At 52.3% G+C, this 21,953-nt stretch overlaps 1 protein-coding gene across 1 annotated transcript; it reads right to left on the bottom strand.

Annotated features, from left to right (window-relative positions):
- Nucleotides 1-862: 862 nt before the first annotated feature.
- ACVR2B (activin A receptor, type IIB) lies at nucleotides 863-21,947 on the bottom strand. The gene is made up of 11 exons (XM_004676307.2): nucleotides 21,905-21,947; nucleotides 6,864-7,071; nucleotides 6,365-6,474; nucleotides 6,057-6,208; nucleotides 5,830-5,973; nucleotides 5,221-5,364; nucleotides 4,875-5,023; nucleotides 3,439-3,553; nucleotides 2,690-2,828; nucleotides 2,474-2,604; nucleotides 863-1,153 (listed from the first exon to the last, which is right to left on the bottom strand). Exons 4-11 carry the CDS (start codon nucleotides 6,102-6,104, stop codon nucleotides 959-961), a joined length of 1,065 nt encoding a protein of 354 aa, XP_004676364.1. The 5' UTR covers nucleotides 6,105-6,208; nucleotides 6,365-6,474; nucleotides 6,864-7,071; nucleotides 21,905-21,947; the 3' UTR covers nucleotides 863-958.
- Nucleotides 21,948-21,953: the final 6 nt, after the last annotated feature.

Consider the following 21,953-nt stretch of genomic DNA (forward strand, 5'->3'; position numbering starts at 1 on the left):
CGTCTTATGAAAAATGTGCTCACTAAACCATGATTTCCACCCTTACCTAACCTTAGAATTCAGGCAGAAAAAAATATTTTTTCCTCTGTTCAAGTCCAAGTTAGTGAGAAAAAGTGGCCATGGCCAGCAGATGCGCCACAGCCACACCTGCGTTCATCCTTTCTCCAAAGCCCGCTCGTGCCGCTCATGCTCGGCCTCCGCACGGTCCTTCCCCTCGATTCCTGGTTACCTGAGAAGTGGCCTCCACAGTACAGGATGTCGCTCCGAGTGTGCCCGAGTCCAGTGTAGCTCTGCTCCAAGCCCCAGCCCCGCTTCCACCCTCCCTGCCAACTCTAGTCCGAACCATCCTCATCCTCGTCCAGTTTTCCTCGGACAGGAGACACCCATTCATCCGTGAGAGACACGTCTGCTGTTTCTTTAACTCACTGTCTAAAAAGGGAGAAAAACACAATAAAAGGAGGGGGGGAGAAGGGGAGGGCAGAAGGAAACTCCTCTTTTGAGCAAGGAGTGTTCTCATGTAACAGTCTTCAAAGGTTCCTCTAAGTAGAGTTTGCAGCATTAAGTTTCCTAAGACAGGAGATGGGTTTCTCTGTGTCACAGATTCTGAGACAACAAACAAGGAGAAAGCAGGAACAACGAACCCCAAAGGACAGGAGGTGGCTGAGGCTCTTCAGCACGGCGCTGGTTCTGCATTCACAGCTCAGCACCTCAACGCCTGCTGACGTGTCCGCTGTTTGCGATACAGTAGAGCAATGTGCTGGTAAAAACTGATCCAATCCAAAAAATAATATTAATAATAATAATTATAATAATTATAATAATAATAAAAAGTCACGGTAAAATAGCAGCTGCATTTTATGTGTTTGTTGGTGTTAAAGGATTTCCAAAACAAAACACAACTTTTTTTTCCTTTCCTCTTCAGATTCACTGAGTGTGGAGATCCATTCGTGTCCTGGGCTTAGATGCTCGACTCTTTAGGAGGCAGGTCCACGTTTGTGACTGAGGTCACCAGGGAGACAAGGCAGTCCGAGGTAGTGCCGTTGACCGACCTCCGGATCAGGGACACCCGCTCCTCCACGCAGCCGGCAGACAGGCGAGCCTCTGCGTCATGGTCCCAGCACTCTTCGATGGTCACGCAGAGCTGGGCCAGGCCCTGTGCAGTGAAGAGGGAGACGAGAAGACGCACACGTCAGTGGCCCCAGGCAAGGGCCAGACATGGGGGGAAAACAAATTTGATGAGCCCAGGATCAGGTAGAGCTCAGCAGCCCCATGCTGAGCAGCAGGGTAAGTGGAGTTGGCCTGAGGGGAACTGCTTTCCCTCCTGGCAGTGACAGCCACTGCCCCACTGGGAAGGTCACTGAAACTCAGCATAGTGAGGTTCTATACCCGGGAGGACAGAAGGTGGGCCAGAGTTTGCACCTCCTGGGGCCGACACCTCTGCTAGCCTTGGAGTAGTCGTATTCAAACAACATCGCAGTGCAGCCCAAACTAAGGGTCCAAAGAAGAGAGCGAGTCAGAGCAGGGACAGAGGCGTGACCCCACTCTGCTGTCCACAATCCCGGGAGCACTTCCCCGGTGCCTGGGAACACGGATGACAACGTGCGCAGGCCCCAAGTCTATGGCACTGGAAAAGGCAGCAGGATGAGCAAATGCCCACAGCCACAAGAGCTGTCCGGCCACTCAGCTCCAGGCCACACTGAGACCTCACTGGATGCTGTGCTCCAGGAAACTGGACCAGCTGGCCTGCACCTGTGCCTTGGGAGAACAAGGACGTCTGAGCCATCAGTTTAGATTCTGGCCCAGCCTCTAGCTCCCCAGTTAGAGAGACAGCCCACAGTGCCCCAAGACTGCCCTTTTTCTGAATTTGCCCTGGGTGGGCTCAGGGAGGACTCAAGGGAGATGAAAGCAAATATCCTTCCAAGACAGGAAACGGTTTTCGTGACTGGGATCTTCTGCCAGACGAGGAGCCCAGATGCCATGTAGCTTAGTCCATGCCCAGAAAATGACGAAGGCAGAGAACAGAGAATATCTAATCAGAATGAATCCATATTCACATTTATGTGACAGGTGTCCTGCCAAGCAATTCACAATGGTAACTCATTAAATCTAATGTCACCCTGAGGAGAAGGGGGCTTGGAGACTTGAAGCAATATGCTGAAGTCATCCAACTGCTGACTGGCAGAATCAGGATGTGTCCGGCCCAGGTCCACTGTGTGACCCACACAGGGGCAGCCTGGACCCCGTCAGCTCTCCAGAGGCCACACTGACAGCTTCCTCCCCACAGGGCGCATCACTGGTGGATGGGAAGCAGTGTCCAAAGTAACTGAGGGCCAGCAGGGGAGCAGAGGACTGTCCTGCTGCCAGACGCATCCTCTGTCCCTATCCCATCCCTCCTGATCCCGGGTCCCCATCTCCCAGGGAGGAGTTCCTATCACCGCTCCCACACAGAACCACCTGCCGTCCAGGCCCCTACCGGGTGCTTCAGCCAGTGATCCTTAATGGCAGGCCGCATCTTCTTGTGCACAACCACCTCCTGCAGCTCCTCCAGTGACGGGTGCTGGCCAATCTCCTCCTCAAAGGGCAGCATGTACTCATCCACTGGCCCTGCGGTGAGAGGGCCAGGCAGGGTCACTGCAGGCCCTACTGCCCCCTTCCCACGCCCAGGCCCGCTCAGGGCTGCCCCACTCACCATCTGCAGCCTTGCAGCGGGACACAAGCTCCCACAGCACCAGCCCCATGGCGTACATGTCAATGCGCAGGAAGGCGTCTCTCTGGAAGTTGATGGCTCCCTCAAGCACCTCAGGAGCCATGTAACGTCGCGTTCCCACCTATGTGAGGACAGAGGAGGTCCACAGTCACCAATCGAGACACAGGAACTACACTCTGTGGGCACCACCTGGGACCAGACAGTGGAACTCGGAGCAGGGCGTTTCTCCATGACAAAGGGTTAGGAGTGGTCACGGCGTAAATGACACACTCAGTGAGACACAGGCAGCCGAGACCTAACATGGAACTGCTGCATCTTTGCTCCATCAACACTGCAAGGGGCTACCGAGATTAAAGCCAAAAAAGGGAGGAAAGTACTTAAAAGTAGTGACTGTTTCAGGACAGCTTAATTTTTCTAAGCTTTTAGATTGGATTCATCAGACACCTCTATTTTATCTTAATAACTACAAGTGAAAGCGACTTTCTTGTAAGGACAAGCAGCCAAAACCCTAGTGGGGGAGCTATATTCCTTAGCTGACTGGCCTGGGAAGCTACAAACCCTCTGGACTTTGCTTCTCCCACAGGAAAAACGGGATCACTGCCCTGGGAGTTTCTGATGGTTCTGGGCTCGGGCACGGTCCTTACCTGCATCCTGCCAACTAAACAGCAGAAGGGCAATGACCTCCCCCATGCCAGGTATCCCATGCTCTTGTGTTCCCTGAGGATCATTACCTGCCCATGGGTATCCCCTGGAGGTTTCCCTGGCTCAAACCGAACAGCCAGGCCAAAGTCAGCCAGCACGGCCGTGAGGTCACTCTTCAGCAGTACATTCTTGCTTTTAAAGTCTCTGTGGAGACAAGTGGCTCAAGCTGAAGCTGCACATCATGGTCAGGCTTCCTACCCTGGCTCCGCACTAGAGAGCCCACCTTTGGTGCATAAACTCCCCAGTATCTGTCTCAGTTTTGCTTTGAGGAGTAAAGTGAGAGAAGAGCAGGTAAAGCTGAGGGCACCCGTGGCACACGTACTCTGCATGGCGAGACTGAACCATAGTGGGTATTCAACCTTTCTCGACCTACAAAATAGCAACCTGGCATGGCACCGTTCCACCACCAGGAGCTCTTCAGCTTTGAACCCTGCAGTCCCAGGCTCATTCTTCCTTAGCACCACAGAACCCCGCCAAATAGGTACAGCTACGGCACACGACTTCCCTGCACGGTGGCCCTTCCTGTAAACCGGGGGCAGATAAAACAGCCCCTACCCCAGGCAGCACGGAGCTGCGACGCCTGGGCGTTTCTGCGTGTTTGGCACCACGTGTGCCAGGGAGCGGGCACTATGGTGAGGAGGTGACACCGCAGCTTGCAAAGCAGGGTCAGAGCCCTCACAGGGGCTCTGAGACTGCTCCAGGAGACCTGTCATCCAAATTCTTTTCGTAAAAACCCACTGCGAGCCTTTCTTGAGCGCCTTCTCTGAGGCTCCACACACACACACACGGCGTGGTCCCCAAACAGGCAATGGAAGGCCTGTGCTCTGATACAAAAACAGACGCAGATCGTTTTTACAAAAGTTCTTTTAAAAAGTGTGAAGAGATGGCCCTCCCTGGTGGCGCAGCGGGTTAAAGCACAGCACTGAGAAGCTAAAGCCGCTTCTGCATGAGTTCGATTCCCGCCTGCCCTGGAGGTGACTACATGGCGTGGCAGACCTCTCCTGACCCGCCCGCTGCTCCCCTCAGCAGTGTACTTCATTGATCTGCCTGTTCTGTTCCCCGCTCTGTCTCTGGTGAAGCCTCTCACCGCCCCTGAGCCTCAGGCCTGTACCCCAATTCTGTATGCACAAATAAATAAATCTTTAAAAAAAAAAAGTGTGAAGAGATTCGAACCATAAAGCTTAAGAAATACTGAGCCAACTCTCTACCCCCAAATAATGGTGTCAGCACTTCCCTCGTGGGCCCACTGGAGGGCACCAGAAAACTGCCACACGATGCCCAGGACACGAGTAGATAGCGGTGATGTACAGACAGCACCCCCCGAGGAATGTGCCAGGGTTGTGAGCCCAGCTGATTCTGACACAGGCCTAAGAAGACTCACAAAATGGGGACACCACCTCCCGGCCTCTAGCCCGCCAGCACTCTGCAGCTCTAGGAGTACAGGGGGGACAGCTAACCAAGGTACCTGTGGGCAATTGACGGCTTGTGGCCCTCGCCGCGGCACCAGGGAACGTCCTCATGCAGGTAAGAGAGGCCTCTTGACATTGTCTCTGCCACATGACACAGTTCGTTCCACGTGATGATGTTCCCCTTGAGGTAATCCGTGAGGGAGCCCTAGAGGAGACAGCACAGAACTTGGGTACAGGCTCTCGACATAAGGCCCATCTAGGCCCTGTTAGGGCACTCGGTGCGCCAAGGAGGACGGCACTTAAAAGGAAGGCACAGGGAGGGGAGTCAGAAGGTGTCAGTCACAGAAAGGTCACCTTGCTGTGCAGGCCACCATGGGGCCGCACCTTAAAAGCGCGGCTCACCTTATCATGGAAGGCTGTGATGAGCCACAGCTCCACCTCGAGGTTGGAGCCTCGCTTCTCAGCAGCAATGAACTGCAGCAGGTTTTCGTGCTTCATGCCAGGCGTGCTGAAGATCTCCCGTTCACTCTGCCATGACTGCTTGTCCTGAGGCAGGGATGTGGCTCAGCCCAAATACAGATCCCTCACCCCAGCCCCCCAGCCCTGCCCCCAGCCACTGAAGGCAGGAAGGTAGAAAACCAGCATTGAGTGATCTCTGAGATCATTTAAGGTTGGTGCCAGTTTTGCCAACAGAACCACAGAGGTTCAGAGGGGAGTGAGTGGCCTAGTACAGCTGAGAGGCAGAGCTGGCCTGACTCTGCTAAGTACCCAGGCAACTGCTTAAGGAGCCCTGTATCCAGGGCCTCTAAGCAGAACTGGTCAAAAACAAAGCCCTGAAATGAGAGCAGACTGAGCTTTTGCAAAAGTCCTCCCCAGCCCAGTGATGAAGCCTCCCCATCCCCAGTGGGCCCCACTTCTCTCTCATTCCACATGCATGGGCCCTGGGCTGGCGTGGGCTGGGGAGGGCTCAGATCACAACAGGTGATGGCCTGGGGCTCCTTACTCACTCACCTGGAGTGGGAAGATCTTGACAGCCACGAAGTCATTCATGAGCTGCGCCTTCCAAACACAGCCGAAGCGCCCCCGCGCCTTGATCTCTATCAGCTGCAGGGGTTTCAGGCCCACCAAAGGGGACGGGGGTGGAGGTCCAGGGTCCTGGGGGAAATCAAGGGCTTAATAGGGTCTGGTCTGAACTCCCTACCGATACCACCCTGCCCTGCCCCCAGCAGCCGTCTTACCTCGTGGATGTCCACATGGCCGTAGGGGGGCTTGCGATGCCGATACATCCAGAAAGCCAGCAGAACGATGAGGGAGAGACCCCCAATGGGCAACAGCGAGTAGGCCAGCACCGTGAGTAGGGTGGGGGCTGTCGGGGGTGGCTCGTACGTGACTGGGGGACACACGGAGCCCTGGTCACACAGCCCGCCCACCCTTGAACCTCAGGGCCAGCCGGAGGGCCCTGCTTCCACTCCCCACCCAACTGAGGAGCTCAGAGCTCCAGGGCCAAGGAAAGGCCCAAGTCTGCTCCTCCTACTGGCTCCCTCACCTTCTGGGCCACCAGCCTCCGGCAAGTGGGTGAAACGCTCGTTGCAGAAGTTGCCTTCACAGCAGCAGAAGTACACCTGGGGGTTCTCCTCGGTGGCCACACACTCCTGCCTGGAGGCACAGAGCGTCCCACACAGCCCTCAGCCAAGGGTGCAAGACTCATCAGGGTCTGCCTAGCCACCCCGTCCCCCGGCAGAGCAGTTAATGGATCACTACAAGGGGAACAATGTGAATGAACCCCCCCACCTCTGAAATGGGGCTAACAGCAGGAAGGGACAGCCAGAGTGGCCACTCACTGGGACAGAGCCAACAGCTCCAGAAGGGAGCTGGGTGGGCCCCGGTACCACCACCCACAGGTGTTTAAGCTGCCAAGAGCCCTCTTCTCTTCCCCTCCCACCCTAAATGCCAGGTTCACAGCCAGACATCCTGAGACCCACACGACCGGCTGGCACCAGTGGAACTGAGGGGGGGGGCAGCGGTGGGTGGGGGAGGCCTGGCACCTGTCGTAGCAGTTGAAGTCGTCCAGCCAGCAGCCCTTCTTGACCAGCTCGATGGTGCCAGAGCTGTTGCGCCAGGAGGCGTAGCAGTGCAGCCGCTTGTCCTGCTCGCCCTCGCAGCGCTCCAGGCCGCTCTGGTTGGTGCGCTCCAGCTCCCAGTTGGCGTTGTAGTAGATGCACTCCCTCGTCTCGGCCTCCCCTCGCCCAGAACCTGTGCCCAAAGCAAGCACAGTGTGTGCTGCACAGAGCCGAGCTCCTGTACGCAGCGGGGCCATGCATCGCCCGCCCACTCCACACGCTGCAGCTCAGCCCGTGCACCAGCCCCCACCTCATTTCTCCCACCATCACCCACCCCAGCCCAATCGAGAGCGAGAAAACCAACCACCACCAGAGACCAGTGGGTAGTAGGCTGAAGGTCAAATGGGCAAAAAGTGTCCCCATCACGCAGCAGCTGCAAATGATGGAGGGACCCTCAAAACCCCAGTGCACAACAGCATCACTCCGTGCAGGGGTTGGGGGCAAGGGTGTTTGCTAAAAATGCATATTCGGGGCCCAGCCAACTGGAACAAGACAGCGCCTACATTTTCCCCATTCTGTCAGTAGCTGACAGACCTCAGGGACCCCGCTGGGAGAAAGCACAGGTTGGCTTCCTGCTGCACCAGCGTGGCTCACACCATGCTTGTCCTTGCGCCCCACACTTCCTCAGAGGCACGACTGGTGTTCACAGACTCCCCTCCCAGACTGGAGGGGAAGAACCCTGGGGTGTCTGTCCACACCCAGCAACCACGCCCGTGTCAGCAGGGTCAGAGAAGGCAGCAAGGAGTCAGGCCCTTGTGCTCAGCGTAAGTCACCTCAAGGACCATGTGCCCTGCCCAAGCAGGAGATGGCCGGCTAGGGGCGGAGCCGCAAAAGGCGATCACCCACCTGGGTTAGGCCCTCAAGTCCCTCGTGGGCAGGCACTCCTCACCCACGCCTGTGTTCTCTTCCACCCCTGCACAAATGTCACCTAGACGGCCAAACACTTCCACCCCAACTACCCCTGCAAGCATCACTAGAACAGTCACTAGACACATCTTTCTCCTATGCCCTACAGACAACCCGGTTCAGCCCTAAATCTGCCCTCTGTCCCCAAGATTCCCACAGAACAGTGACAGGAGGAGGAAGGAAGTGTCCAATAAAGTTCCCCAAAACAGGTTCAGATCCCAGAACCCAATTCCTGGGCTGAGGAGCTCCCTGGGCGCCCACTGGGAGCGCCCTTTACAGTGCCACTGTGCCTCACAGGGCAGCCAGGGCAACAGAAGCAGTGGTGCGTACAGGCTCGCTACCGGAACCACACGCAGGGCACAAGCTCCTCCTGTCTCCTTCACAGTGCTTGGCCTACCCTGGCTGGCCTCCCCTCAGCTACTCCCACCTTGCCTCACGGAGGGACAGACAGCCAGCCTGCTAGCAGCTGGGAGGAAAAGTCCATGCCAGCCCCAGGGGAGGGTAAAGGGCCAGACCCTGCCATTGCGCAGAGCCCCCACTCACCTCTCCTCCACCCCATCACTGGCCATCTGAGCAAAAAGTTGAACACCTCATGGGACAGAAGGACCAGTGGCTGCCAGGAGGGAGAAGCCCCAAGCCCCCTGCTGCAGGAGCCACCGTCCTGTCAGATCCTGCTCCCTGCTGTATTTCCCTGCAGTGACTGGGGGCTCCTTCTGAGTGACCCTGCTCGGGGTGAGCAACATCTCAAAGGTTCTAGACAGAAACCACGCTTCAAAATGAAACCTGACCAGAGTGCCGTCCGCTGTCATGTTCCGACAGTGTAAGAACAGAGTGTAGCCCAAGTGTAAGAACAAAGAGTATAGCCCAACACCCAGGCATCTGGGACACAACCTGGTCCACAGAAGGGGCCTCAGGCCTACCGAGGCTTCCCCCACTGGGCCATTCATGGGTCACAAGGTCTCATGTTTAAAAAGAGAACCTGGAGGCGTGCATGGTGCAGGTTCTCAATGGCTGAGCAACAACTGCACCAAGGGTCAGGACCCAGGCTGGCACCTACAATGCCCACAGGCCCTGCCCACCAGCAACAGCAGCAACCAGCGGCTGGGCTCTGCAGAGCACCTAGTCCAGAAGGCGTATCCCCCAAGTGGGAGCTACACATCACATCTACAGCAGCAATTGTAGAGGGAATCCTTGGAGTCCTGAGACACTCTGGTCAGGGTCAGACTTAAAGCTAGGGTCCTGACCCAGGAGCAGGGCACCCCCCTCCACCCCTCCCCAGGCTGGTCAAGCCACACCATCAGCTCCTTAAACATGTCTGGCTTCTGGGGTAGCACAAGTTACTACCTTGGCTCTCATTCCTCTCCCCACAGACCAGACAAACTCCACTTCCACAAGCCTTTCAATTTTCTCCATTACCTAACTTATCACCCCTGACTAACTGCCTATTGTTGTTTAAATATAATTTAAACAAAGCATAAATACAATGTAACCAAAAATAATCTGCAAGAGGTAATAATATAAAGAACACTCCCATAAGAAATAAAACATTGATTTTTAAATGTCAGGATTCCCCCACAAGACAGCAAATTGATGAAGATGGAAATTTTGATTGTCATAAATACTAGCCCTAGTTCCAGACACTGGATGGATAAAAAGAAGGAAAAAGGGGAGGGAGGGAGTAAGATCCAACAGGCAGGACTTCCAGACACGGACAGCATTTTGAAAGGCGGGACAATAGGAAGGGTGGCTTTGGCCTACAGCAGAAGCGAAGCCCTAGGGCCTCAGGAATTTTTTCACCTCCACTAGAAAATAAAAGTCCCCTACCCAAGGCTAGGTAGGAGACTGAGTGAGGGAAGCCAACAGAAACTGGGGAGAACTGAGGCTGGCAGTCCCCCTCCTTCTAGGCCACTGACCAGGCAGGGACACTCTGGCCACTATTGTATACAGTACCCAAATGGACAGGACTGGAAACTCCAAAGCTCAAGTCTGTCCCCAGACTATGTGACCAGGTATTCACACAGGGTGGGGAGAAGGGGATGGACAGAAAGGCAGCGTTATGCTGGGTAGACACTTCCCACCTGTGAGACTCTGGGTACCCAAAGTTACCCAACCACCATGCCTGGTTTCCCCACTGTGAAAGGGGAAGACAACAGCTCCACTCCCGTAGGCCTGTCCCAAGAACACACCTCTTAATGCACTGAGCGTGGCTAGACCCATGCCTGGTAAGCTAGCTGTTATGTTCTAGCCATACCACTCCCTGCTACCTATGACAATCCTCCAAGTCTGCCATGCACAGCCTGCAAGAACCGAGCATTCGGAGCCAGGGGGTGGGGAGAAGACACCTGGGAGACTGTGCCACTCCAAGCCCCTCCCACACCACACCTACATCACCTGCCAGCTGGAGACCCCGAGCCTCCCCACTACTCTGCTGCAGTATGCAATTCAGCTATTTATAGGCTGGCAGTACTCCACAAGGCCCTCTCCCCCTTTTAACAAAGAGCTCCAGCCCACACACAGGTCTAGGGGACCCGTAACAAGAGGGTCTCCCTGAGGCCTGGCCCACCTGCCCATCCTGGCAGGAGAGGAAGCTACTCCTGAGATGGGGATGTCTACGACCCCCCTCTCTCATACTCATTCTCGCACAGCCTAGAGAAGAGCATGCTCTGCCCCTCACCACCACCCCCAGCCCCACCCCCAGACACCTCGACAAGGGGTTGCTGCACCCCTGAGCCATAGTCCACCCATGACTGCCATTCGAAGGAATCAGGTATGTAAATGGCAGTATCTCCAAGAAGCAGTGCTTATGTTCCAGGCAGGGCAGAGAAACCCCAATCCTAAACACGTACAGACCAAAACAAGCAAACAAAACAAAACCACAGACTCTACTCTGAACCAACATTTTAGGCAGCTGGACCCAAAAGGGCCAGTTCTGACGCAGACGAGCACCAGGAGGCCTGTCCCCCACTAAGTGGCCCTCTGACCCATGCAGGCCCAAATGCATTTCCAGCATTTCTATTCTATTCCACTGCCTATTAAACTGCTTTGCACCAAGGTCTATCATTTTAATGAATCCTGAAGTAGGTACACTTGTTCTTTTCTTTAAGAGAGCCTTGACTTTTCTTGATCGTTTACATTTCCAAATTGTTTTACTTTGACACTGACTAGACAGTAAAAGTTAAAGGCTTTTTCTGCATCTGCAGTAATAATCCTTCTGGTGCCTCCTTTTTACTCTATTAACATGGTGGATTCAACTGATTTTTGATAATTTATCAATTATATATTTCTGGAATAAAAACACTTGGCCATTATATATTTTCATTTTTACACATTGCTGGATTCCATTTGTAAATGAGGATTTTTGCATCTTACGTTCATTAGGGATATTGGTTCTATTGATAGTTGTCTCTCCTCTCTCACTGCTTTCTTTTCAATTTGAAAATTCTCTATTATCCCAATTGATAACTCTATTAGCTTAAAAGTTAGGATCTTTCCACCTTTTAGGTAGCTATCAAGAGATTACATTATGCCTTCTTGGCTTATCAAAATCTAACACTGGTAGTTTCATCCTCTTTCTGGGCAATGTAAAAACTTCTAGAACAATTAACTCTATTTTCATTCTACTCCCACATACAGCATTGCTGTCATGAGTTTTATTTTTATATGCATTTCAAACTCAACAACACAGTATCTCATAAAATAAATGCCTGTGTATTTATCATTTTTATTATTCTTCATTCCTTTCTACATCATTGACGTTCCACCTAGGTCACTTTTCTTTGGCCCGAAGAATACCCTCTTTACTTGGTATCTTCAATTCTTGAAGGACAGGTTTGCCTGATACAAAATATTAGGTCAAAAATCCTTCCAGCACTTGAAACTATCATTGCACTGTCTATTGGCTTCCACTACTTTTGAGATGTTAGCAATTTTTACAGCAAATGCTCTTGTTGGAGTTTTTTTCCCTCTGCTTTTTAAGCATCTCTATAGTGTTCAGAGTTTGGATGCAATATGAACATGCATGGAATTTTTACTTATTTAATCCAAGGCTCATTGGGCTTCCTGAACCTGTGACTTAGACTTTCACTGGTTTTAGAAAGCTCTCAATTATTACTTCTTCTGCCTCATTCTCCATCCCTTATCATCTGGAGCTGTGATGACATGAATCTCAGAAGTTCTTACTTCATCCTCTCTGCATCTTTCCCTCCTTACTGTATTATCCAGCCTTTTTGTCTCCCATGATTCAGTCTATGGATTAACTTCTAATCTGCCTTCCAGTTAGTTCACTCTCTCTTCAGCTCTATGTAACTTCCTGGGGGAAAAAAAAATCATCCATTGTGTTCTTAACATCTTCATCTACAGTTCAATCAATAACAAGTTTTCATTCATTATGTATTTTTCTAGCCCTCTGTTGAAATTCCCATTTTCATTTCCTTCAGTCACAGTCCTGTTTTTTCATTACGTATAAGATAATTCCTATCTGGAGCTCATGCAGGTCTACTTCAACTGTGATGATTCCCCTGGCTGCTTATTTAAGATTATCAATCTGTAATTATAATGGACATTAAGAGTAGAAAAATTTAAGATGGATGGTGTCACCAGGACAAACACCAGTATGGGAGTAGGAATGATTAATGTATCTTAAAACTAAATCTGGCTATGGAAGTTTCCAGGAATATTAAGTATAGTCAGAAAAGATTATCAGTCAGAGTAGGGGACATAGGGGTTATCAACTATAGAAGACCAACCCAACCTAAACCCAAGGCGATAAACTCCAGGAAAATGTCCCAGGGTGGGTTTTTTGGTTTTCTCTGCGGCTAAGCTACCCTTTGCTCTGGCAAAATGCAGCTCACTGCCCTCCTGTGTCTATGCAGGCATACTCTTTCTTAAATCTTACCCCTTTCAAAAACATAGCTCTTGTCTTTAAGACTGCCTGTGTCTATGCAGGCACCCTTTTTTCCTACTTTTCCCCAATGCAGTAAGCTTCTGTGTGCTGATGAATGGGAAGGTCTGATTTCTTTCTTAGAGGGACCCAGGATCCCCAAACATATTCCATCATCTGAACCCCAAAAGAGAAAAGTCATCTGTAACAGTCTTCCCTAGTCCTTTAGCCAGTCATGGCAGAAGGTGTGCAAGATAACAAGGCATATACTCAGGAGACAAACTGAAGCTCAACACATACCTGGGTCATGAAAAAAACACTCACCAGAGTCTAAAAGAGCTGTTCTACAGAGGACCCGCCCGCATCCCCTACCATCACATCTCACACAAAGTCAGGATCCTGCCCAGGCCCTGTCAAAGTGCCCTGTTACCCACTGCTCCTTGCAAGCTTCAGTCAGTGCTTCAGTCTCTCCAGAGGCAGAAGACAGCACGGAGCAGTCAGGGGCACAGTCAGACAGAGGCACACCCATCCCGCCCAGACCGGCACAGGAACCAGGAGACTCAGACATGGGTAGCAGCTTTTTTGGCTCTTTTCAAACACTAGTCAACGGAAGTGAGCACTCTCCCTGCCTGGGTCTCCTTCACGAAATGGGCAATTTCCAGTATAAAGTTTTGGAAGGGTAGAAGATGACCCGCCATGTCACCCAGCTTCTGCCCACACTGCCACTAGCTCAGCCTCAGAGAAAACCAAAAAACCCACCCTGGGACATTTTCCTGTACCTATTAAAATTTAAAATATTCATGGCCCTATGACTCAGCTTCCTGTCATCTATCCTTGAGAAACAATTGGTATAAAATTGTACACAATCAGAAAGTCCATCAACAGGAAGCTAGGTAAAATGTTGTCTACATCCAAACTTTGAAATTTTACAAAGTTACTAAGAAAATCGTGGTACATCCAGATGTAATAAAGACTGCCAAAGCACAATCTTTTTTTAAAGTTTAAAAAAAGTTTAAAAAGTTGTGATACACAATAGGAATGCAAATCATGAACATGTTGAACAAAAGAGAGACATCAAATTGCCAGCTTGATTGGAAAGACATGAAAAACAAGCCAAATGCCCAAAAGTGGATGGATGACTAGATTAAAAAGATGTAGTATATATATATATATATACACAATGGAATATTACTCAGCAACCAAGAAAAATAAACACATGCCTTTTGCAGCAACATGGATGGAGCTAGAAAAGATCATGCTTAGTGAAATGTCAGAAAGAAAAGGAAAAATACTGGATGGTTTCACTCACAGCAGGAGCATAAAGGACCAGGGGAGAAAATAAAAACAATAATGATTAACTATATACCAGAGACATTTTATGGGGGTGGATTGGGGAATGGGATCAAAAACGGCGGGGAGAGGGAAGTGCACTGGGCTATGGTGATGGCACACGGGTGACTGGTGATGGAAAGCCCACAGGGATTACAACTGAGATGGAAAAAGGCACAAAATGATGTAAAAATAAACTATTATGTTAATTTAAAAAAAATGCTTGCTTGGTAAGATTCAATTCATATAAAGTACAAAAACTGGCAAAATAATTTTCAATTTATAAAACTCACCAATGTTTACTAATGACAGTTACACTGTACTGTATGTATTTTATAGTACTATTACATGTTTGGAAAAGAGTAATACATTGGGGGGGGCTTTCCCTAAGTACTTCCACTTGCATACAGGTAAAATGTCTAGAAAGTAACCTGAGAAGGCTCGCTGCTGGAGGGGATTCAGATAGGAGGAGCAAAAAGTACAGGAGCTCCTAGTTCTATCTATACTGGCTAAATTCCTACAGCGTGGAAGAAGTTATCGCTCAAGTAACCTCTATTCTCCCAGATCTACCCCAGGCTGGCTAATCAGCAGTACTCTGGGTAAGGGGAGTTTGGGAGGGTTTCAAAGACAAGACTGCACTGCCTGGGTCTTCCCCCAGATGGCCCTGGGGGCCCACACAGATGATTCACAAGACTGGTCAGCCAGGTGGGAAAAGAAAAGGGAATTCACCTCTAACTCGTCTACTCCGCTACTCTACTCGCTAAGCCCCAGAGCAGATGAACCTTGATCCCCTCTGTGCTTAGGGTAGCGAAGCTGGTGCTCCTTACAAGAGCTAGGCTGCAAGGCGCCCTGCAAACCCAGCCCAGCCCAAGCCAGTGGGTCCAAGGGATATCCTAGACGGCCTGACTTCTGAACATCTGGCAGGAATGTCAAATGCTGAGAAGGAAATGCCCAAAAAGTACATAAAGCATTTTTTGACCCGCGGTCACCAGCCCAGGGCTCTGAAACTCACACATACTTTCTGAGCAATGGAGGTGGGGATAAGGGAGAAGATGGGTTTGTCCATGACACTAGAATGAAAAAGCATTGTCCTCATCCTTGAACACATGGTGCCCGTGCGCAGCTAGACAAGCCAGATGGAAAAAACATCCTGGCATTAGCAATGAGAGTCGGCTTCCCAGTCAGTCTCCTATTTTCATTGGCTCAGGTCTAGGAGGCAAGCAGGGTCCCCTCCCTCTCCTCAGATGGACAGACAACAGCTGGTCTGGGCACATCTTTCAAAATGCTGGGCCACAAACCCAGGAAGCAGACTCCTCCATTCTCCAGCCAAGGGCTTGGGTTTCCAACTAGCCTTCCTTTTCCTTCCCCAGACTAATTTTAGCCTCCTTGGTTGTCAGAGTGGAACTGAAATAGTCAACAGTGGAAGGTTTGCAAACAAGAACGGGCATTCACTTACTGAACACCTCAGCTCCAGCCCAGAAAGTGGCCAGAGAGAAGTCCACTGTGCACAGGCTGGGCCCCAAGAGAAATCTCCCCTGGGAGGAGAGCCACACATCTGCCAGAGGGCAGCCCTCCTTTGCAGCACTGCTCCCAGTGGTCACGTGTCCGTGAGCGGTAACACGCAGCCAAGGTGCCAGGTCCGTCCTGAAAGTCTGGAAGAGGCACATGCATGTGTACAGACTGGAATAGCCAGGGCAAGGCATGGGGCTGTCCAAAGGCAAGAAGCCCGTTGATCCTGGGCACAAGGCACAGCTGACCCCTGTAAAATCCCAGCCTGCATTATCAGGTGGTCTTTAATGTCTACCACTGTCTCAGAGATATCAGAGACGATTAAATATAAAGACTCAGAAGGAGGCAGCAGCATCTCCACTCCCCACCCCCCTGCCTACCCGACAGCGGGCAGTCAGAGGTGGCACCACCAAGACCTCACTGAGGGAGCCCATCGAGCAAGGGTTGTGAGTCTGAGTGAGAAAGACCAAAAAGGAAGCCCAAACAAGGAGGTGGCTGCCTATTTTAGAACAAAAAAGGAGTGACCCAGTAGGGAGGGAGGGAAAGGGAATAAAGAACTGTGAAAAGGTAACCTCAACACCAGCAAGCAACCCCTTTTCAAAAGCCCTTCATAACATTCCAGCAAGGTGAAGTCTGAACTGAAGCTTTGAAGGCCGCCTCTTCCCACCCTGCGTCCAGCTTGTAATGGGTTCCCAGGGTAGCAAGCTGAGTCTTGCAGCGCTCAGGATCAAAGAGCAGCCCCTCAGGAAGTCTTCCTAGCAGACCTGGGAACAGCTCAGGGGAGAAGTAGAGCACAAACACCCAGGCTGCCAGTCAGCCAAACCCAGCAAACAGATGCCCACGAGATCAACTCTTTTTGCCAGGGTATCCAGTTCTGGCACCCACAGCTCTAGCCACCACACCTCCCAGGTCCAAGGAAGAAGGTTGGCCTGCCCTCCATTCCCTGAGGACAGGGTAGAGACCAGGGCTCATACCTTTGGGAAGAGGCTGCCCCCCTGCCCTGGCGTCCCTGGGCTCAGAGCTCCGGGCCCACACCTGCTGCGGCTCCTCAGGGCGCCACATGGCCGGCCCACTCTGGGGAAAGAGGGGAAAGGGCATGCTGCGGTCCTGCTACAACCTGGGCTGCTCTCGGGCCCACAGGACAGCCTCAGCTCCAGCAGCTCCCAGGTGAGCAGACGGGCTGGCCAACCAGGCAGAGGCCCCAGCAACAGGCGCTTCCTGACATTCTGTGTGTGTGGGAGGGAGAGGCACGAGTGCAAACCTCAAGGCGCGGTCAGAGGCGGTGGGCGGTGGGCGGTGCGGGCAGGCAGCCTGCCTGGCCACCCACAACCACCGCCTCCCTGAAACCCGAACCACTTCTGGGAAAACTCAAGGACGCCAGGATTCTCCTCCGTGGCCAGCACACCAAACCACCAATTTCAAATCAAACTCACATGCTGCGCAGGTCTGCTTCCCAGACTCCTAGGAATCTCCTAAGCATTGAGGAGAATGCAACCTCCCACCCAACTGGATGGGAGGAGTGGAATGTGCAGGCATCAGCCTTTGACGTCACCTAGCATGTCTGTCTCTTTAAAAGCATAAGAACATTCTAGATCTGCCCAGGACATCTACTAATGTCTAGAGACATTTTTGTTGTCAGGACTATAAATGCTACTAGCATTTAGTGGGTCAAGGCAAGGGATGCTGCTAAACATCCCTGATACACAAGACGGAGACGGCTGACAGCTCTCCCCAGGTAACTGGCACCCACCTCCACTGTACATCCACATACAACCAAGAATCACCGAGTCCACACGGGCAACAGGATCAAGGCTGAGAAGCCATGTGCTAAAATGAGATGCACCCACAGGTACCCTGCCTGAGTGCTATCTACCTAGAATCATTCTTAAAACTATTACCCACAGCAGCTCCCTACGGGCCCCCATATCCCAGTCTTTGGTAGGAGGTCAGTATCTGAAAGTGGATCTTAATTCCGATCTGACTGATGTGCCTTAGTCTCCACTCACATGACCCTGAGCTCCCAGGACAAGCTGAATACACAGGCCCTAGGAGGATGTCGTCCTAGAGGAGACCAAAGCTGGGTCACAAAGAGCAGACATTAAAAAAAGGAATGATGGGGCCCTCCCTGGAGGTGTAGCGGGTTACAACACAGCACTAAGAAGCTAAAGCCACTTCCGCATGAGTTCGATCCCCGCCCCGGAGGTGACCACATGGCGCAGCAGACCTCTCCTGACCCGCCCGCTGCTCCCCTCAGCAGTGCACTTCATCAGTTGACCTGTTCCGCTCCCTCCTCTGTCTCTGATGAACCCTCTCACCACACCTGCACCTCTGGCCTGTACCCCAATTCTGTATGCATAAATAAATCTTTAAAAAAAAAAAAGGTGGCTATTAGAGAGAAAGTAGAGGCAGCAAGGTGGGAAAAAGCACAGTACACCCCCAAGGGTAACAAACTGCCCCTCAGGACTGGTGCTGTGAGTACGTGCAGGACTTCACGAGTCCAACCCAGGGGCCACAGGTTCCTGGTCTGAGAGGAAAACAGCAGGTCTGAGTGCACAATTTGTGTACACATTACCATGTGCTCATATTTGTATTTCTTAGAAGAACAGTTCACAGCTTTCATCAGATTCTCAGAAGTGCCCATTACGCAAGGGACCACAGTGCAGGACAAAGGCTCTTCACTGGGTTCCTGCAAAGGCAGCTCCTTAGCAGGCCAGAGACAGGTGCCATGGGGGATTCCCAAGGCACAGAAAGACCTGGCAGGGTATCACAACTCAGAGGGCCATACAAGCTGTGAGAGGCCAAGGGTTCCTGATCTTAAGTCATTACCCAGGTACAGGGCCTGGAAGGAAGGGCAACTTTCCCATTCATCCACTTTGGAAAAGTCTTTAAGAGTTGAGGAGAGGCCCTCCCTGGTTGCGCAGTGAGTTAAAGCACAGCACTAAGAAACTAAAGCCACTTCAGCACGAGTTCAATTCCCACCTGCCCCAGAGGTGACCACATGGCGTGGCAGACCTCTCCTGACCCGTCCACTGCTCCCCTCAGCAGTGTACTTTGTCCATCTGCCTGTCCTGCTCCCCACTCTGTCTCATTGTCCCTGAACCTCTGGCCTGTACCCCAGTTCTATATGCATAAATAAATAAATATTTAAAAAAAAAACTTAAGAATGCCCACTCCTCCCAGAGGACAGGCCAGATAGGGTGTGCCCAGCAGGTACAAGGTCAGTCAGTAGAGAAACTCCTTCCCTAGGGGCAACAATCCTGGCTCTGTGGTCCTCCTCCCTGACAGCCACCACCACACTGGAGTCACTGCACTCCTTACACACACACACTGGTCCTCCCTACCATTGGGTTAAATAACAGTCAACCTATGAGGACACCTGGGGAGTCAGGCCTGCCTTTCTGGTGGGACTATTAAGAGTCAGGTCCCTCCTCCAATCAGTGGCTCCCAACATTCTACTCTGAGTACGCTATATCCTGAACCCCAGTACACAGACAAATGCCAGGCACTCTGTGGGATAAACAGAGAGGTGCCTGGGATGCCTACTGTGGCACAAGAGCTAAGTGATTTGTACCCGAAGGACACAAGGCCAGACAGAACACAAAGACTTATGAACTAACTGAACACTGACCTTGTAATAAGTATCATGTATATTACAGCATCGAGTTCTGGCTTTTCTTCTACATCTACACATCCAAAATGGTGCCACTAGGCAAATGTGACTCTGGATCACTGATGAAAAACATAGAAATCTGATTTGAGATGTTCTAAGTACAAAAACATAGACTGGATTTTGAAGGTATTATAAAAAATGTCTTGGCAGCAATGATATACTAAAATAACCATTTTGCATACAGTAGCTTAAATTAAAAAATCATTAAAACTAACTTTACTTGCTATGAACAGAATGTCTGTAACCCCTCCCCCCCCATTCATATATTGAAGATCCAGTGCCCAACAAGATGGTATTTGGAGATGGAGTCTTTGGGAGGAACTGAGAGTAGGTGATGAGGATGGGGCCCTCTTGACAGGGGCAGCAAAATGGTAAGAGAGAATGACCTCTCTCCCCACCCACAGAAGGAAAGGCCAAGCGAGGACACAGTGAGAAGGTGGCCACCTGCAGCCAGGAAGCAGGCCCTCACAGGCCTACCCTGGTGGCATGCTGACCTCGGCTTCCAGTCTCCAGAAGAGTCAGAAAAAAAAAAATAAATTCTGACTTAAGTCACCCAATCTGCATATTTTGTTATAGTAGCCCAGGAAGACTAAGATAAATCTGGTTTTTTCCCCTTTATTAACATGACTACCAGGACATTTTAAGTCATGCATATGCTTCACAGTCTATTTCTGCTGGACAGTGCTGCTTGAGATCTTCCCCTCCAGGAGCACTGGGTGCCCCAGGGTCATTCTGAACAGCAGGCCAGGAGCTCCTAGGAAAGGCATCCAGGAAGTCAAAGGCACCGCTTCAGTTCTGTCCCCACCTCAGCCTGACTGTCCCCACTTCAGCCTGAGGGTAGCTCTGCCCATATTTCCTCAGAGGTCAGAGCAGAGAAAGGATTGGCTGGTGTGACCACAGAAAACACCCAGTGACTCTACTTTCCCACCTTCCTCCCAAAGAGGAAACAGGTCTTGGATTCCAGTCTAGCTCCAGCTGTCCACTTTGCAGAGTATACCAGGCACTGCCAATCAGGAAGGGAAAGACAGAGGGGGTAGGAGAGAAATACAGTCCTTCCAGGGGGCACTCCCACCTTGCTACTTCTAACCAGGGAGGAAAGTGAAAGTAGTGAGGACAGAGGGTTTCCAACTCCCAGTCTAAGGCTGCCCTGTACTGGGACTAGGTCCCTTCTGCAGGTCTGGACTTGAAACACCTCCAGTACATCAGAATGGGGTCTAGAGGCGGCCGGTGGATTGCTCCATGCCTATTAATTAAGTTGACTTGCGGTGGCCAATGCTTTCTTTTCACTTCAGAGCTCTCGCTCTCGGTAAAAAGTATCTCAGCGTGGCACTGGAAAGTAAGAGGAACAAGTTCAATAAGACCACCACTTTGTGTTAACCACAAAGGAAATGACTCAGAGAGAACCTTGGCTCCAAAAGAGATGCCCCCTCCCACAGAGTGCTCAGGTTCCAAAGAGGAGGGTCTCTGTCCTCTAAACTCAGACTACACAGACCCACAGGGTCTTGGGTGCAGACAACTAAGTCACACTGCCAAAGAGGCGGTGGGGGGAGACGGGGACAGGAAGGAGATCCCCATCCCCACCCCCGCAGCAGCTAGGGGATCCCAGCCCCGCCCCTGCACGCCCAGCCCCGCCCTCCACGGGTTTCCCAGACTCCGCGATGCAGCCGCCGCGGGCAGCAGGGGACCCGCGCTGCATGTGTAATGGGGGCTGGGAACAAAGACTCGCAGGACCCGGCGCCCCGACCGTCCCGAGCTTCCCCCTCGGAGCTTCAACGCACGACTCCCCACACCTCCCAGGGCTTCCCGGAGCCATCCGAACCCGAACGCGGAGCGCAAGCCTACGTGAACCCCTGAGTTGGGCGCGTCCTAGAACCTCTGGAAGACGGAAATCGGTGTTTCAGCCCTAGAGGGGAAAGCGCCTACCCCAAGGACTCCCCAGTGTATACACTCGCACCCAAACACCCTCAACCACACGCGCGCCATGCGAACGCTAGCCCCGCGGGGTCACCCAACCCAGCCACGTGCTTCCCGGAGACCAGAAGGTTCAGGGACCTGTTGGTTTTTCTATTCGCTCCACCTGTCCTCCCAGGCGCCCAAAACAAAGCTGTCCTGCGAGAGGCCCGCACCTCGCATCCGGGGACCGCAGCAGGGAAAGCGGACTCAGGGGGAGCCGGCGCCAGCCCAGCAGAGCAGGGGAACACCACGCAGACCCGGGTGGGATAGAGTGCGAAGTGACTTCGAGCTGTGTGAAACTGCCCCCTTCATTGCAAGAGACCTAGTTAACCCAGGGCTGCGCGGCCCTAGCCCCGCCACGATCTCGTCACCCCCGAATTAGATCTGCCCGCCTCGCTGGGCCACCTTCCCCACACTCCGGTTTTCTCACTCTCCCTGCGTTCCACCCTCTCCATGGGCTCTTGGGCAAGAGCCAGGCCCCGTCCGTGGGCTCGACCCTGCGGACCCGAGCCAACCACACGACCGCACGAATTGTTTCCCCAAGATCAGCGAGCGGGGCTCTCAGCGCGCCCCCAATTCCCCGCCCCGGGAGGTGCCAGCTGGGCGCAGGTGGCCAGGCTAGGAGGCCGCGGGCCCGCCCTTTGTTGGTAAACACCGCGCGGCTCCCGAAGCCAGCCCCGCGCGCCCTCCCCGCACCCCCAAGCCGCGCCCCGTCCTTACCCGCGCACAGCGATCCCCAGAGGAGGGCGAGGGCCGCCCAGGGCGCCGT

Source organism: Condylura cristata, unplaced genomic scaffold (assembly GCF_000260355.1).
Source record: "Condylura cristata isolate star-nosed mole 26May11 unplaced genomic scaffold, ConCri1.0 scaffold00004, whole genome shotgun sequence".
Lineage (NCBI taxonomy): Eukaryota > Metazoa > Chordata > Mammalia > Eulipotyphla > Talpidae > Condylura > Condylura cristata.

Bases quoted from the DNA above. Each gene is read 5' to 3' on its own strand.
- ACVR2B (XM_004676307.2), bottom strand. From the start codon at position 6,104: ATGTATCGGCATCGCAAGCCCCCCTACGGCCATGTGGACATCCACGAG. The intron at 3,554-4,874 runs GTACCTTGGTTA...TTGTCTCCACAG, and splicing joins AAGCCGTCAATTGCCCACAG to AGACTTTAAAAGCAAGAATG. The intron at 2,605-2,689 runs GTGAGTGGGGCA...CTCTCACCGCAG, and splicing joins CCGCTGCAAGGCTGCAGATG to GGCCAGTGGATGAGTACATG.